This window comes from Elgaria multicarinata, chromosome 4 (assembly GCF_023053635.1).
Source record: "Elgaria multicarinata webbii isolate HBS135686 ecotype San Diego chromosome 4, rElgMul1.1.pri, whole genome shotgun sequence".
Classification (NCBI taxonomy): Eukaryota; Metazoa; Chordata; class Lepidosauria; order Squamata; family Anguidae; genus Elgaria; species Elgaria multicarinata.
The window spans coordinates 34,914,598-34,932,529 of NC_086174.1; the positions used below are offsets into that span (position 1 = coordinate 34,914,598).

Genomic DNA, 17,932 nt, shown 5'->3' on the forward strand with positions numbered 1-17,932 from the left:
GCATTCCAGCTGTCTCTTGCCGTCTCATCTCTGTTGATATGGACAATTTGCGAGTCCTCCATACTCAAGACAATGTTTGCTTTGGCCCTTTCATTCTGCTCTTCCCACACTTGTGCTTCTTGAGCAGTCTGACCAACCGGCCTCGGGACACTCACGACGTTCCAACATCTGTCCCGCTTCAAAAACATTTCCATCTTGAATGACCACGTTAAGTAATTTCTCTCATTCAGCCGTTCCACCGGAATACTGGATGCCATCTGAACCTGGGCCATCCTCACCGGCTGGGCTGGAGCGCGACTCACACTGGATACAGACCCGTCTGAGCTCGATGAACTGCCTGAGCTCGACTCCGTCTTTCCCTCCAGCGTTCCTTTGCTCTCAAGCTTTCCAGCAACCAAAAATTATGCCTTCCAGACTTTCTCTGGGCCCATAACCTATCGGGGTAATTGCTTACCCAAAAATATAGCAGAGTGCGAAATAGCAGCAGCGTAGAGTCTGGAAATGGTTTCAGCTTGAATTTAGGAACAAAAGAAGCACTCACGGTCTTTGGTCAGTAAAGAAGCTTTACTGACACTAAATAAATTACTTACAGAATAAATGGTCATATATACAGTCCTTTCACAGTACAGCAACAACGTAGCAGTATAACATCAGCAGTAAGTTCCAGCAGTAAGTTCCAGCAGTAAGAAGCCATACAACATGGACTTCTTAAATACACTTTTCTCCTTGGCCCAATTAACCAATAGTCTCTTCATCCTGTACATCTCGTACCGCACGTAGGCCAGGGAAGAATCTGCTTCATACTGGACTTCTCCTGGCAGAGACAATCTGGCCAAGGACATCTTTTTAACTCTTTAGAGTCCTTTTCCTTCTGTGGTTAAAAACCTAACCACAACATACACAGATAGCAGGATCACTTTCAGTTATTTGCTCTCAAGCTGAATGTGATTTTTAAAACACAAACATTATTATTTTCAAAAACTGTTCAAGTCATCCAATTAACTATAGCAAACTTCTAATGCACACAGGCTCGCACACATACATCTGCTGTGGTGGTTTCCAAAAGTGTAGCCTATCAATCTACTCCCTCAGTGGACCTTGACTGTCGGAATGTAAGCCTCACAAGGCGTGAAGTGGGCAACATGCAATTGCACCAATTCTGCCATAAAGTGACCTGTTTATGCCAAAATGTGTGTGTGTACTTCATTCTTCATTCAACCCACAGACTCCTATGCTATCATCAATAGAACTATGTCTAATCAAGACCACCTTTTGAGGAATCAGACTGAGGGCTGAAACAAATAGATAATGTAAAACCTTTTGGTCTACTCCTGAGGAACCAAGCTCACAAGTAAAGATACTACAAGCCTCTGAGAGAGTACCACTCTTCTCCTATCTCCCACTGGCCAATACAGAGCCAAATGGCCTTCCCTATTTGCCATGTAGTCTCTCCTCAAGCCTACATACTCCAAACTCTGAAAATGTACACCATGTGATTCTTTGTCATGAGGTGTGCTAATTTTAAAAGCCTTAATAAATTACGTGTATGTGCCAGCATTTGCAGCTGGCCTGATTGTCTGAATGGAGTCCACCAGGGGAAGAGCCTTCAGTGTGGTGGCCCCCCTTCTATGGAATTCCCTGTCTCTGGAGGTCAGGTAGGTGTCAACTTTGTATTCCTTCCGGTGCCTCCTGAAAACATTGTTCCAGTAAGCCTTCACTGAATGACCCCAGCTGCGGTTTATTTTGCCACTTTGTTTCTCTAAAAACCTACTTTTAATGTGTTTTTATTTGTTTTTATCTTATTTACTGCTCTGAAATTTTTTATTATTATTATTATTTATTTATATAGCACCATCAATGTACATGGTGCTGTACAGAGTAAAACAGTAAATAGCAAGACCCTGCCGCATAGGCTTACATTCTAATAAAATCATAATAAAACAATAAGGAGGGGAAGAGAATGCACGAAACAGGCACAGGGTAGGGTAAAACTAACAGTATAAAGTCAGAGCAAAATCAAGTTTTAAAAGCTTTAGGAAAAAGAAAGGTTTTTAGCTGAGCTTTAAAAGCTGCGATTGAACTTGTAGTCCTCAAATGTTCTGGAAGAGCATTCCAGGTGTAAGGGGCAGCAGAAGAAAATGGACGAAGCCGAGCAAGGGAATTTTGAATGGGGAACAGTATATAAATATTGTAAATAAATAAATAATCACTGCTGAAGCCAAATGGGGGGAAGGGAGTGAAAAGGCCATTTTCTTCATACAGAAGTAAAGCAAAGATTCATTCTTAGGACTTCTCCATGCACAAGACCCCAATGAAATGCTTTAGAATAGGATGTATTTTTATTCTACGCCATTTCACTTGGCATTGCTGAAGCAGCTATTCCATCGTTTCTGTAAAGCATGTTTGCCAGTCTGTGTCTCATAATGGAAAGTCAACAGATAAGATCTAAAGAACCCTTTTAAACACAAGGAAGGGTTTGCACGCCTCCTTCCAGGGTATTCCTGCAGTTTAGTGGCACAGCACAGGTTTTGTATGCAGAAGGTCCCAGGTTCATTGCTGGCATCTTCAAGGCTGTGAACAACTTCTGCCTGAATCACTGGAGAGCTAGACAACACTGTGCTAAATAAACGAAGGCCTGATTCAGTATAAGACAGCTTGATGCATTCAACTGGGTTTCTCCCTTTTCTTCTGTAAGCAGGTCGTCAAGCCACACCAAAGAGCATTTCTGACTTTCCCCCAAGTTTCAATAGTAACTTGTTAAGTAGCCCTGTATTTGGCAAGAAGGGGCTGAGAAGACTTGCTAAAAGTTCATAATACAGCACTGTGTATTGGGGCTCATGGCATCGGAGCTTATTCAGGTTATTGAAGTTATAGACATTTTTAATGGTTCATCTCTTTGACAGAATCTTTAATTAGGTTGCTCATACAATGCCAACAGAAACTTTACTTAACACAGACAATGTGGAAGCTTGTTTTAAAGCAGTTGGATTATAAATCATAAATAGAACTGGAAGCAACCTCTCATGCCCAATGCATTGCAAGTTTAGTACAGCTTATCCAGCTAACCCAAATCTGTCTTTCTTCCATAAACAGATCAGAAAGCTGACCTTCATCACAAGCCAGGCTTGGGTAACCTCTGCTAGAAGAGTATAATCACAGTATTTTCAAATCATCATTTTGGCACTGCATATATTCAAGTCTGATTTTTAATCACCACCACATTAGACGTCAGCAAAATAGTTTTGCTGGCAATTTTTAAATGGAATGAAAACATTTAGCCTTTTGATTACCTTGTTAAACAGAGTCATGATGACCTTATAGCAGTACTTGATATTACACACCATAATTGAGAATCTGTCAGATTTTTCATTAAAACACATTCTTACAAAAAAAAATCGAGTTGATAATACAAGTCATGCCAAAGTGCATCAGACTGAAATGTGGCTTGTAGTCTACCAAACCAGACAAAACAGTAAAGCATTCATTTTTGAATAAAGATTATCTACTAACTTTGTGCTACTGTTCTATGCCAGCATTTGCTGAATTTTAGCTGAGAAAGATCTAAAGTAAGCTTCAGCCATTTGGATGTTCTAAGCACCATTTCACACACAGGATGATCATTAGAAGATTTGTATGCAGTTTCATTATTTTTCTATACATACTCACAATGTGTGAAGCAGATGCAAGTTATATAGCAATTTAAAGAGCCAGATCCAAAAGCTAATGGTCAAGGAAAGCTTTCCTGTACTTTTAATGCCTGAACATTAACTTCTGTATTTTGAAACTTGTTAACCACATTTTGTTATTTTCTTTATGTGTAGATTAGGGGAGAAGATCAGAATGAAATCTTTGGTCTAAATACAAGACAGGGAGAAGCATGATATTCAACAAGGAACATGCTTTTGAGTTACCTACCTACCTACAAACCTGGACTTTTATATACTGCCTTGGTTTGAGGGGATGCCACTATCTTTGCATCTATGTATACCTTTTCCCATAAGGAATTAGAGGAAAACCCTCTCTTTATATGCTTGCTCTCACACATTGGCAAGGCTTTACTTTTCTGGCATCCTTACAGATTTTCCAAAGTAACTAGGCTTTGTCGGGATCATTTGCTTATACGTACAAAACAGGCTTGGTTTGTATGGTACATATTATTTTTAAATAATAATAATTGGGTCTTATGCTATTTAAAAAGCTAAATTAAGTGCCTACAACATAACAATAAAACTGCATATGACAATATAGAGCATCCGCCCCAACCTGGTGCCCGTCAGATGTTTAAAACAACAACTCCCACCCATCCAATGGCAAGGGATAATGTGAGTTGTAGCCCATAACATCTGGAAAACACTGGGCTGGGGAAGGCTGTCATAGAAGAAAGCGTAATTAAAGCCAGATGTTTTGAGGAGGGAGATGTAGAAAAGTCAATGACTTGGATAACTGTGAGGAAATGTGCTACATCTGTTTGGTTTATTCCTATGATGGACATATAGGGAAAGCAATCCAAGAGATGGAGGCAACTGGTCACCATAGAACCAGAGGGTAAAGAAGATAAGTCAGCTATGGAAGTCCTACCCCATGGGAAAAAAGTTCTGTGGGAATCTACAGTCCTGAGAGCCTTAGGGCATGTCTAGACCAGGGGAGGGAGGGTGAAGAATCTTGTGATATTCTGCTTCCGAGTTCCTCCACTTTGTCCACATGTGAGCACGACATCCTGGGAGGAAGGAGGGATGTCGTGCCCACCATTTTCTTTTTTTGTCTTTTTTACAGAAGATGAGTGCACTTGCGCTCCAACAAAAAAGTAGGTTTTAAAAAAACAAAAACACTCCTGCTCCCCCGCCAGTCCCGATGGGCACGGAGCACCTGAAGAGCTCCATGCCCCATGCTTGTTTCCCACCTCATGATTACTCATGAGGAGGCAGAATGAAGCTGGGATGGGTGCCTGCACACATCCCGTGATCTCGGGATGATCTCAAGACCACGGGAAGAATCGGGCTAAAAGTGGCCCCACTTATCCCAGGGAAATAGAGGGATTATCCCTCCCTGCTCCCGGGATCCCCTGTGCATCATGTGGATGCACAGGGATGATTCTGGGATGATCCCCAGGATAAACACTGGTCTAGACATGCCCTTAGAAACACAAGCTTACCTGAGGGCACCTCACTTTAAAGGAGAGTTCGATAACAAAACTAAACTCCCATTCACAACTTGTTTGAATATATGTGTATACATCCACACGTGCGCACACACACAAAGTTAAGTTCAGAAGGAGTGGAGTGTCTCCTGCCTGTTATATACACAATGTTCATTTGGTCAGGAAAAAAGGACTTTACAGAATACTGAGACTAGATTGTTTTATGTCTTGATTTCCTAATCAGATTCCAAGTACAATGCTTTCAACAATAAAAGCGCAAAACTTGTTTTGTGGGTGTGCACACACTCAGAAACTCAAGGGCACTCTGTTTTTGCAATAAAGCCTCTTAAGGATCCATACTGAATAGTATTACTGTTCAGGTGGTTAGCAAGTCGGCAAAGGCATTCAGAATGACATGCTCCCATGTCAGATACTATATTGCTTCACTAGTCATCAATTCCTTTAGGTATTTATTTCCTGAAACAAATTCATGGTTGCCCTAAGAGGAACAATGCATTCCAACCATTCTTTGTCATTTTAGAAGGTTGTATGTAAACTGTAGGCAATACATGAGGAGTACCATCTTTTGTTTCAGTTGCTACCCTCACTGGTTTGTTGCTGTAGTGTTTAAAAAGGAGCTTTAGCATAGACTATAAAGTCAAATGTTTCCCGTTTCAAGAAAAAAAATACAGATTAGGGCCCTATTACTTCAGCTGTTGACTGGAATTTTCTGATAGAATTCACCTTATTTTCTTCACTGCTTTAGTTCACCTTTACAGATGACATTTTTCAAACTATAAAATGCTCTCCACTGCTAAAAGTTTCTTGCTTCAACAGTTTCTCATTGCTGTAAGAGTAAATCTACATCCTTTGTTACTAATACACACGGCACTATTGGTATGTGACTTTGTCTCAAGGCTGAGAACAGGCTATAAATTTAGAAATCAATAGCTAACTCTATCAATATTCATTTTACTTTTTCAATACAAAATACAAAGGTGAAAGAGCAGTAAATAAGCCAGAGCGCTGAAATAAATTGGGTGTTCTTGTCACAATTAATAAATGTTTAACCAATAACACTTCTAGCTACAGTAGGCTACAGCCTTGTAACACATATCTGAAAGTACATAGTGGCACAGGTGCTGAACAGAGGATTCACAAATATACAAACACCTAATTCCAACAGTTTGTTAGCTCCACCACACTATCTATCCTCCAAACAAGCATAAATAAGATTGTTCAACATACTGCATACAAAGATAGGAAAAACCATTTGTCATCAATGGACATTTATGAATGTGGCAACTGAAATCTTTTCTTCATGGGCTTGCGAGGGTCATATTACTACGAGGCAGGTATTTTTGCAAGGTCTGAGCCTTTAGGATAAGGTCGAATAAATATCCAAATAAATGAATAACTAAGACAGAAGAATTAAATTATATTTAAACAACACTGTGAAGTATTTATGCACCCAATTACACATATGTCAAAGAAGAAAAAATATGTTTGACTGGATTGAGGATTGCATATTTACTTCACAACAGTAAACTTGCAGTTTAATTTTTGTCTGTTAGCTTTTTTAGAATGTAACATGCCAGTAGAACTGTGCACTCCCATCATCACAGAGGGGAGTGAGGAAACTTAAATTTCCTTCTTTTTTGAAAAGCAAAAAGGCCCAGTTGTATTGGCCAGCGTTCAGTTCTCAGGGCATACAGTGCCAGCTCTGAAATATGTTGAGCAAGAAAAGAACTAAGTTCTCCTAAGCAGGTGCAGAGTGCATTTTTCATATAACTCAGTAACTAAAGAAAAGCCCCACACATTAGGGGACAGCACTCCAAATCAGGGGCTATTGTTTGCAGACTAACCTGGAATTTTATCAACAATGCAATAACCCCCCTACCAAGTGGAAAGCAGCCATATGTAAAGAGCTCTTGCACTGTGATACTGAGGACAGCAGGGGCCTTGACCCTTACCCATCTTGGATCTGATCTCTTATTGGCCCTTTACAGGTATAGCTGTCTTCTAGCTCTGTCACTATTTCAAGACTGCCTTTCTTTGACAGCGGGACTAGCTGGATGACTCTCTCAACCACTTCCAGGATCGGATGCTAAGGTAGCTGCAGCAGAGCTAGCCCACTGTTTGTGCCTTCATATTATGGGGTACGTGGACGGAGGCTAAAATATAATGGCTTGACTGAAGCCATCTAATGAGCTCATGGCTGAATTGAGATTTGAACCAGGAGTAACCAAGGCTCATAGTTCATGCTCATATCTGCCATGCTAATCCCTAATATGTGCAGCCTCTCAGCATTTTCCTTGATTCTTACCTCATGAGTTGGCCCTTGTAGAGCAATAGTAAAATTATCAATCTCAAAGCCCACTGTGAATCTCTTATTTAAAAAATAAAACCCCACAGAAGTCACTTAAATACTGTAAAATTTTGTCCATGAAAAAAATCGGAATGGTTTTGTAGAACCTTTAATACTGCTGTTGCCGCAACACAAAATGTTACGCAAATGTGTTAGCTTATACAAACACAATAAGGTATACTATTGAATGGATTGGATACCTGGGCTAAAAATGTAAAAATAAGAAGAAGTAAAATGTAAAAAGCTAAAGTTAATTTTATGATGCTTTATATGCAAATACACTTGACAAAATGACTTCCTTCTGCCACTTGCAAGTTGTGAAGTTAAAATCACCTTGTAGAAATAATTATATTACCCTCTCCTCAGCCATTAAGCATTTTCCTTCTCACTTCACATATGTTCAGAGTCTTAGGACCTGACCTAGACATTTTCTTTTTTCCATATTACTGTCACTAAGGTGCTTTAGCAATATTTTTTGGACTGTTCTTGATCTGTTGCTGTCACTGATGACTGAAACATTCTACTGGAATGCCAAAGTTGACTAAATCCAGGGAATAGCTTTACAGGTCTGGTCTAAATGTATGCACAAACTATATTTGTCTACACACTTTATAAATGACTTTCCTTATTGACGTGCGCGGTACAGTAACTTTCAAACATACATAGAAGCAAACCTATGGCCAGACAATTAACAAGAGTCCTTTCATCTGTGTCTCATGTTCAACATAGAGACATGTTATGTTAATTGTGTAGTTGAGGCTTATCTTTTTTTCTTATCTTTTTTTACTCGAGAGCACTCTACCCATTGATGGCAATGGAGGCTTCTTTCTTTTCTTTTAAAGCCCCCCCCCCACACGTGCACACATGGGGGTGGATTTGGGGGAGCAAGCAGTGGGAAGAGGGAAGATTTAATCCTCCCCTCCTGGTGCACAGAGGTCCCAATCCAAACTGGGGAGAGGGTGCCCTTAGTTTAGAGTAAAAAAGAAAAAAGAGATAAGCTTTAGAAAAACGATATACACTTAACATGTGTAGTTTGACCCTCAGCTTCTTTTCAGAAAATGCAGCCCTTCTGTATGCAATATGCAGATCCTGCATATATTTATTACATTTTTATACCGCCCAATATCCGAAGCTCTCTGGGCGATTCACAAAAAGCTCTCACATTCTTAAGATTAGTACTGATATTAAGTACTGAGCAAAGAGTATTAAAGATTAAGCATTAGCCATGTGCTAAGCACTGTACAGAACATCCATATGGCACGGTCTCTGACTGAAGGGTTAGGGTTAGTCAGGCAGAAGGTGGATTTAGATGCCTTTCCTGCAACATGTGGTGACTTTTCCAGTCACCACATTTTGGTACTCAAGCAGCACTAGTTTGCCTGCAGGGAGTGGAGGAAAGTGAACATCCGATGCATGAAACTAGTGCTCTTTGTATGAAATCTACCCTTATTGCGCATTGAATATTGTGCATTGGACAAACTGGTTCTACTACCACATGAATGCATGCTGGCAGGAAAACCTGCTCATCTGAATTCACCCAGAAAGTACTCTGCTCAAAAGGGTAGGACAGGACTAGTGGAGGAGCAAGTCCAGTAAAGGTGAGCTTCAATTATGGTATGGAGGAACCACACATGATAGTGGAGAGAGAATGTGGGCTGCATAAATACAGCTATTCATTCAAACTCACGACTTCCTAGCTTAGGATTTGCAGATCTCTGCTTCTAGCATGCAGGTGTACGAAAATATGCAGCACTTAGTTTTAGTTGCTGCTATGCATTCATTCATAGGTAGCACATGAGGGGGCTGGGAGCCAGGCCAGGGTTCTGGTGGGGTGGGTGGGGGCTTCAACCCTTTCCCCCTGCTGTAGCTATGATCTGAATTGGGGCCTCCCATAGCTATGGCTTGCAATGGGAGGAAAATTCCCATTGGTAACAATGAGTATTAATTTTCCTCATGAAGAAAGCAGGCAATTGAGAACAGATCAGGGCCAATCGATGACAGGACATGGGATGAGCAGTCAAACTCCTCATGTGGTTTTCAGTGCCAAGCTGCAACAGCTTCCTTTTTAAAAAAACACATATTCTTAGGCTGCAATCCCTTACATATTTACTCAGAAATAAGTCCCGCTAAAGTTGATGGAAACTACTTCCAAGTACATGTCTAGTGGCCTTAGGGGGATTGCATCCTCAAAAACATGCTATAAACCAAATTGAGTTTAGTTATATCCTGGTGTGTGTGTGTGTGTGTGTGTGTGTGTGTGAGAGAGAGAGAGAGAGAGAGAGAGAGAGAGGGAGGGAGGGAGGGAGGGAGGGACAGCGCTTCTCTCACTCTCTTCATCTTGTTTTGCAGACTTACAAATTATGATATGTCATCATGGTGAATTTGCTTACCAGTAGGTCCTGGCAGTGGTGCAGCTTTTCTCCTTCGTTTGATATCTCCCATACATAATGATCCTAAATGGACACTTGTTTGTCTGTAAGTAATTACCAGAGAGATGTATTAACAAACATTAAGGAAATAACTATTTAGAATAATTAATATAGTAAAATCTGCATCTTATTTAAAACAGTCTCAATAAAGATGGAGTTGCACATTAGAATCCTTCAGATATTAAAACCAAATTATGTTTGTTGGCAAGGATTCAGGACAAAGCAGCAGTATAAATAGCTACTGGAATAAATAATGTAAAAGAAATGCTTTTGAAATTTCAAAACTTGCAATCTTTCTGACTCAACATAAAATGAAACACTGATGCTACTGACAAGGCAATACATAAGATTAATTATCTAAATGATCACAATATTCCTGGTGAGTTATCAATTGACTACTGATGCCTGCTGTTGGAATAACATTTATTATGGCAAAAACATCATCAGTTTTCTTTTAAGTTAACAAGCTGCTCTTCACAGGCTATACACTTGTGGCAAACAAAGCTGTCTTCTTTTTAATTGCCTTTTGAATTCTAAAATGAAATGCACAAAGAACAGTATTTTGCTTCACTTCCAAGTTGTTGATCACAACTTCCTGCATCTTCTAATAAAGAATTCTATGTTAATTACACATTGTGTGAAGAAGTACTTCCATTTGTATGTTCTGAAAAGACATCCAATCTATTACATTGGATGACTCAGAGTTCTAGTATCAAGGAAGAGGGGTAAAAAAAATTCACAATCTAGTTTTCACATTGTTCGTTGCTTTACAAACCTTCTGTGCCTAATATCCTTTGGAAAGGTTTTGACCCATCTTCTTACTTAGAACCACAGAGATCATGGAAAAACCTTGATTAGATGGGGTCTAATTATTCAAGCATTACCATTAAGACTAAATCCAGTCTAACACACAATATAAAAGGTAACCCTGATATGTACTGAATTATTAGGGAGTTGGGACTCTTAGTACCATGGGAAGTAGTTGCTTCAGTCCAGAGATCTATATGGGGTACAGAATATAACTCCGTCAACTTTCAATTTGTAGCTATGCAATTCTCCAAAAGGATTATAGTATACTTGACTGAAAAACACACAAAGACATCAATAGGGAAGGAGATAAAGCGAACTCCCCTGATCAGAACATGTTAAATTTTGGACAGATATACACCCTCAACGTTTAATTAGGCCGGGAGTTTATAGCTTACTTCATTAACAGACGGCCATAGCAAGCAGCAACAATTCCTGAATTCAGGTTTTAACTCCCTCTCTGGCTCTTTGGTAGGAGCAGCAGCAAAGAAACCTGGGAGCAAAGCTTTTGCTATCTCCAAGCTGATGCTAACTGTATACAAATGGGAAAACTGTTACAAATGATTATAAAAAAACTAATCCAATGATCCAAAGTGATCCAGCAAAGTAGGACCCTTGTCCAAGGCAGAACTTGTATTGAAGCCTCTTACACATAGTGAGAACTCACTCGCAGAATCATTTTAAAAATCCACAGTTGGGCAATACCTTTATTAGGACCAATCAAAACGTTACAAAATAGTGAGCAAGTTTTCGTGCTCTTCAGAACATTTAACAAGGCTAGATGTTAAACTAAAAAGAGTAGAGGAGGGGCAAGAGAAGAAGCTGGCGTGATGCTGAAGCAACATAACGTGCATTTAGTCTTAAGATGGAGTCTATGACATTTTGATTGACCATGTTTTGTTTTATCCAACTTCAGATTTTCAAATTTTTGAAGTGGATCAAGATAGCTTTTTGTGTAGCAGCAGCAGAATCTGGTAATCATATATAGCTTCAAATTCCAATGCTAATGACTAATAATAACAAAACCACTAAATGAAATGAAACAGAGAATAAAGTCACAGGGTTGTATCCAACGTTAGTCCAATTTAATCCCCATTAATTTCAATGGGTCTACTCTAAGTAGGACTAACATGGGATACAACCAATGTCAGTACAAAAACAACAAGCCTAAGTACGAGATCAACAGCATAGTATTGTAAGTCCATAGTAGGCAAAGGAGCAAATATACAATACAAGTCAAAGTATACATTCAAAAGAGTATGCAAAGCTTGCAAAATAGCTCTGAATTCCTCAGTAACTCAAAGTTAAATCAGACATGATGGGGACCATCACTTTAACAGTTTAAAGTTAAACAGGGTGCTAAACTCCCCCTTCTGTGTCTTACCTCCATGCAGTCCATTGCTCCAAACACTTTTCTCTGCTCCCAGCTCTAATACTCCAAATGAACGAGGAATGGGGAAGAGAGTGGAGCAGTGACTTTGGAGAGCTAAGGCACAGGAAGAAGTGGCTTCCTTTCTCATGCAAATATGAAAAGATGCAAGTCTCCACGATTATGTCTAGTTTAGCCCTCAATCTTTTCCAGTTAGTGAAATACAAAGATCTAGAATCACGTAATTTAGTGTACTTAGGGGTCTTTGTAAACATATCAACACCCACCCAGCAGCTCCTCACACTGTACCGGAGGTTCTGTTTCAGGGTAGCATGTTGGGCAGAGGGGCGGGTACCTCCTGAAAAATGGGAATTCAGGTAGCATTCTGTTCATATATTCTGTTCACAATCTTTCCAATTGGGGACCACAGAAAACTGATCAAACTGTACTTAAGAGTTTTCTCCAGAAATAAACCAGATGTCTATTATGTCCTACAATTTATGTTACACCAGTCACAATCTGAAGATGTATGAACTGAAATGTAAATAATGTCAAAGTTTAAAAATAAGGGCTTGTAGATTTGCTAAAGTCATGTCCTAGGTTGGTCCAAAAGCAGACTTTATACTGGTAGGAGAAGAATATATGAGATCTGATATAACTTAGATGAAGAAACATGAAGCCCCCTCTCTTCTGTCCATAGCAGGTCCTAGCATTATTGCAGGGTCACTGAAAGCAGGAGACTTCTGGGCACAGCTCAGACTATAATAGAATGCAGTATTTGTTAGGACTGTTATAATGAAGGGAGTCTGAGAAGGAATGGGAAGGAGGGAAACAAGAATTCAAGTAGGATGAAAGATAAAAATGAATAAAGTCAGCCAATTGAACCTGAAGACCCTAGCTCCAGGAATAACAGCTAGTTGTGCTTGAGTAATTCAGCTCACATTGATTATCTGTTACACTGCATTGAGATATCCAGATTATTGATCAGTTAGATTATGGAACTTGGATCCTCCTGTGCCTGCTTCTCTGTCGACACATGCAATGGAGTTGCAACAAATAACACTAAGTAAGGACTACTTTGTTATTGTTGTCACCCTTTGTGTAGAACATAGCAGTTACTTTTTAATTTAAAATCAATGATTGTCTGAAAGGCAGCTACGTTCTTTCAGCATAAATGAATCATTTGTCTTTGCAAAAGCACAAGAATTTGATCACTAGCCAAGGTGAGAGTATTTTGTTTCATTTTGCTATTTTGAGGAAAAGCAGTAATTTTTTTTTTGGCATGCTAAAAACAACTGAGCAATATTATCAAGAATGGAAAAACAATAACAAGTATTATAATTTCCCCCTCCCCTCTTAAAACAAGATCACCAATTTGGTCAAACTCACAGGCTTAGGCTAAGGCCTGCTTTGCATGTTAACAACTAATGATGAAAAGTGTATGTCTAAGAGGATTTGCAATTCTGGTGTGTGAGTGTGCCTGTGTACACACTGTAATTCCAATTTATGGTGGACAGCAAAAGCATTAGCTCACTTGCACATCTAGTTTTCATTGTGAGTTGTAGCATGGAAAGAAGTTCTGATTCTTAAGGTGTCCTATGAAATAAACCGTTCCATTTTCAAGCAGTATAAGCTTCCCACAGAAGTTTCCCTCCACATCGATATGCACTGCTGAATAAATAAGAAAAACAAAAGGCTGTAACAGTGCCGTATTCAGGCCAGCCATTATTGGCATGGGTCACACTGACTTGAAACTATGAAGAAGGCATAGTCTATCTGAATGCTTGAACTTTTAATGCAAATTTGGATTGTAGTTATCACTATTGCCTCTGGAACTGGGACCTCCTCCCCTCCTATAGGCCATTAGAATGAAATGCCCCCTGAATGGGAAAGGAAGAAGCAGTCATCATTGCCATCTCTTGAAATAGCTTACTGTTCTAATAAGTTATTGATCTTATGGAAGCCTCTTTGGGAGCCTTGTTGGCTGAAGAACAGGGTAAACATGCTTAAAAACAAACAATATTCTGGGAAAGAAACTAAGCAAAACATCCACCTTTTATTTAGAAGGCCAAATATTCTCCCGATTTATTGAATACAATTGTTAAGTTCCTTCAACGGGGCATGGCAAAAGGGAAGAGGCTCTGAGCAGCCTTGCCTGTACGTTCCTTTGCACCGATCCACAGACTTGAAGATTACAAATAGCTAATTCCCCCGATTCCTCTCAACATATCCATAGATTGCTGCAAGCTATCATTTATAAATAGCGTCCTGGCAGGAAGCTAGGCATGCTATTTGGCAGGGGCGATAGAACTTGTTAAGACCACCTTGCCTGAAAACTTGGCTGTTGACGTGCTGGTGACAGGGACTCGAGCAAGTCGTGTCAAAGGGAATAATTTTAAAGGAAAGACAACAGAAACTTGTCGCCTCTTTGTATGCATTTACAAACAGGGCTTTCCGGAGTATTAGGCCTAGTTAAAGCTGCCCCCTGGATAAAAAGTGTTCCTGAGCAGCCTCAGACAAGCTCGGGAGACAAACAGATGTGACTATGGTCCCTGGCATTTGGCAAGAACACTCACTGTCACTAAGAAACATATAAGCCTGGACAGGGCATCAGCTGCGAAACAGTAGAGCAGGCCTGCAAGTGTCACGGCAGCGGCAAAGTTGTGGCAGAGGGAAAGGAAAGGGCTGGAAAAGCCAGACTAGTGTGAACTTACACTAGCAGGCCAAATATATATTTGTTATTGTCATGCCGTCTGAGATTAAGTGAACACACCACAGCAAGAGATTGGAAATACTGCCACCATTTCCCTCCCAAAGAATGCTTTCCTTTTGTGTACAATATTTAGTATTTTTTTTCTTTATGTGTGTAATTACAAGAATGGAAGGAATAAGAGATGTTATTTAGAGACAGAGAAGGAATACCAGGAAAAAGATTATGATGATAAATGGAAATATAGGGCTCTATTTTATCCCCTATGCTGTTTAACATATACATGAAGCCGCTGGGGGAGGTTATCTGGAGATGTGGACTGAGGTGTCATCAATATGCGGATGACACCCAGCTCTACCTTTCCTTTTCATCAAACCCAGGTGAGGCAGTGACTGTTCTGAACCAGTGCCTGGGCACGGTAATGGACTGGATGAGGGCTAACAAACTGAGACTCAATCCAGACAAGACGGAGGTACTGTTAGCGGGTGGTTCATTTGTCCGGCGAGGTGATGTTTGCCCTGTCCTGGACGGGGTTGCACTCTCCCTAAAGGATCGGGTCCGTAGTTTGGGGGTGCTCTTCGATCCAGAACTGTCACTTGAGGCACAGGTGAACTCAGTGGCAAAGAGCACCTTTTATCAGCTTAGTCTGATATACCAACTGCGCCCTTATCTGGACAGTGATAGCCTAGCTACAGTTATCCATGCTCTGATAACCTCTCGTTTGGATTACTGCAATGCGTTATACGTGGGGCTGCCTTTGAAAACGGTCCGGAAGCTTCAGCTGGTACAAAACAGGGCAGCCCGTTTACTAACAGGGACTGGCTGGCGAGATCACATTACGCCAGTCCTTTTACAACTTCATTGGCTGCCAGTCCAGGTCCGGGCCCGATTCAAAGTGCTGGTATTGACATTTAAAGCCCTAAACGGTTTGGGGCCAGGTTATTTGAAGGAACGCCTCCTCCCATATGTACCTACCCGGACCTTAAGATCATCTACAGGGGCCCTTCTCCGTGAGCCCCTGCCAAAGGAAGTGAGGCAGGTGGCTACTAGGAGGAGGGCTTTCTCTGCTGTGGCACCCCGGTTGTGGAATGAGCTCCCCAGAGAGGTCCGCCTGGCGCCTACACTGTACTCCTTTCGTCGCCAGCTGAAGACCTTTTTATTCACTCAGTATTTTAACACTTAATTTTAACTTAAATTTAAATTATACTGTTTTAACTCTGTATTTTAACCTTATATCAATTTTGCTGCGTGGTTTTATCCTGGTTGTGCTTTTTATATTGTATTTTGTATTTGTATTTTTAACTTGTTGGTTGTTTTATGATGGTTTTAATTTTTGTGAACCGCCCAGAGAGCTTCGGCTATTGGCGGTATAAAAATGTAATAAATAAATAAATAAATAAATAAATAAATAAATTATTGCCATTAACAGCTATTGCCATGTCATCAGGCAATATTTTTAGCTGATTTACCAAAATACGTCACAGCTGTTATTTGCTGGTGGCGTGTTTTTTTCTCACTGTTGAAAGTCTCCTACCCTTATAGTTTACTTTCGTACCTTATTACATTGCATGGCAAATAAATATTTCCTGTGACTTCTTCAAATAATTATTGCTATCATTGTACTCTAAAACGCTAGGAAAATTCTCTGTAATGTGAAAAGTATCATATGAGTGCAGCTATCATGTTAAAGGTGTAAATGCCAATCTGCACATACCATTAAAAACGTAGCTCAGCATTTTGTGTTATCTTTTTTAAAACAGCTATCGTCTGGTTCCCCAGTTAGGAATGGAACCACAACAGCTAGGACAGTGAATTTAATCCTTTCCTCCCTTACCATTGTCCCAATGAACATCACCCTTCTTACTATTGGCATTGGGAAGAAAACTTCCATTGGTGCCAACGGGGCCTTTACCCTCAATGTAAATCACACATTTCGGAGAGGTAATTTTCATCAGGACTGCAACAGGGGAGGAAAGGTTTAAACTTACTCTCTGCAGCTGCTATTTGCAGTTTAAAAAGTACCTACAACATTGAGCCGTGTTTTTAATGGGATGTGGAGTTTAGTTTCCTTTAGGGTTAATTTCTTCCCCAAGTGAGATTCTCTGGTAGCATATGGTCTTTTTTCCTTCTCCTTTATGCCTCCCTTGCTTTGACCCCTTCTTTTAAAGATAAAGAAACACCTTCTCTAAGAATTATAATCTTAGCTTTTAAATATTGTGATATTATTAAGCTTTCAACCTAAAATTAGCATTTGGTTTATTTATCTGGAAGCACACAAAGATCTGGTTTGCACATAACACCAACCCATGGTTTGCTGCTGTGCCTGGGGTGTTTCTTGACAGACGATCAAACCAACCACAGTTTGTTTTCTCAAACCCTGTGTTGTTTCTATCTGCTTCTTCCCCTCCACCCCTGAAGCCTGGTGAAACAACACATGAACTATCGGCTGTTCACATGTAATGACAACCCATGGTTTAAACAACCCAGTTCACAACCCAATAACAAACCATGGGTTCTCTTCTGGGTTGTTCATGGTTAACAAACCATTGTTTGTTAGCACAGCTGCATTCATACATCATGACAATTCCAGATGTAAGGGAAATATCCCATATTTAAGCTGGTACAAAGTTTTGCCATGAAATCCCAGCACACTAATTTCTGAATGCACATTTCCCCCCCAAAAAGACAAACCTTTACACTAACTTCAAACATGATGATGCTACACTTACTTTCCCACAGTGGAGGAAAAGCATCATGTACTCAAGTCTCATAAAGTTCAACAAAAATCCTGCAAAGTTTCACTCCTCATGAAAGCCGTCTATGACTGGGTGTTTTCCTACAGTCTTAAAAAAAATAGTGTGGTGATGGCATGTACAAAATGAATTTTGTTATTGTCAGCCACCATGAGCACAATTCCTTTTGTAAAAAGTTGGGGGCATCAATCAATCAATCAATCAATCAAATAAATAAATAAATATGGTATATTGTATATTAAGGCTGTAATTTACCAATCCAGGGAACTGAATATGCAGCTATGTTCCCTGCTGGCAAGTACTTGTCATCAATGGGAAAATATGACAATGCTTGTAGTTATCATTTGCTGGACCAAGGC

At 40.0% G+C, this 17,932-nt stretch overlaps 1 protein-coding gene across 3 annotated transcripts in view; it reads right to left on the minus strand.

The window, feature by feature from the left end:
• Positions 1–17,932, minus strand: part of GPATCH2 (G-patch domain containing 2) — a 122,087-nt gene that overhangs the window by 11,347 nt on the left and 92,808 nt on the right. For all 3 annotated transcript variants that reach the window (XM_063124072.1, XM_063124067.1, XM_063124069.1), the window contains one exon: positions 9,896–9,978. In XM_063124072.1, the coding sequence (XP_062980142.1) occupies positions 9,896–9,978 (83 nt within the window). The remainder of the gene's footprint in view (positions 1–9,895; positions 9,979–17,932) is intronic.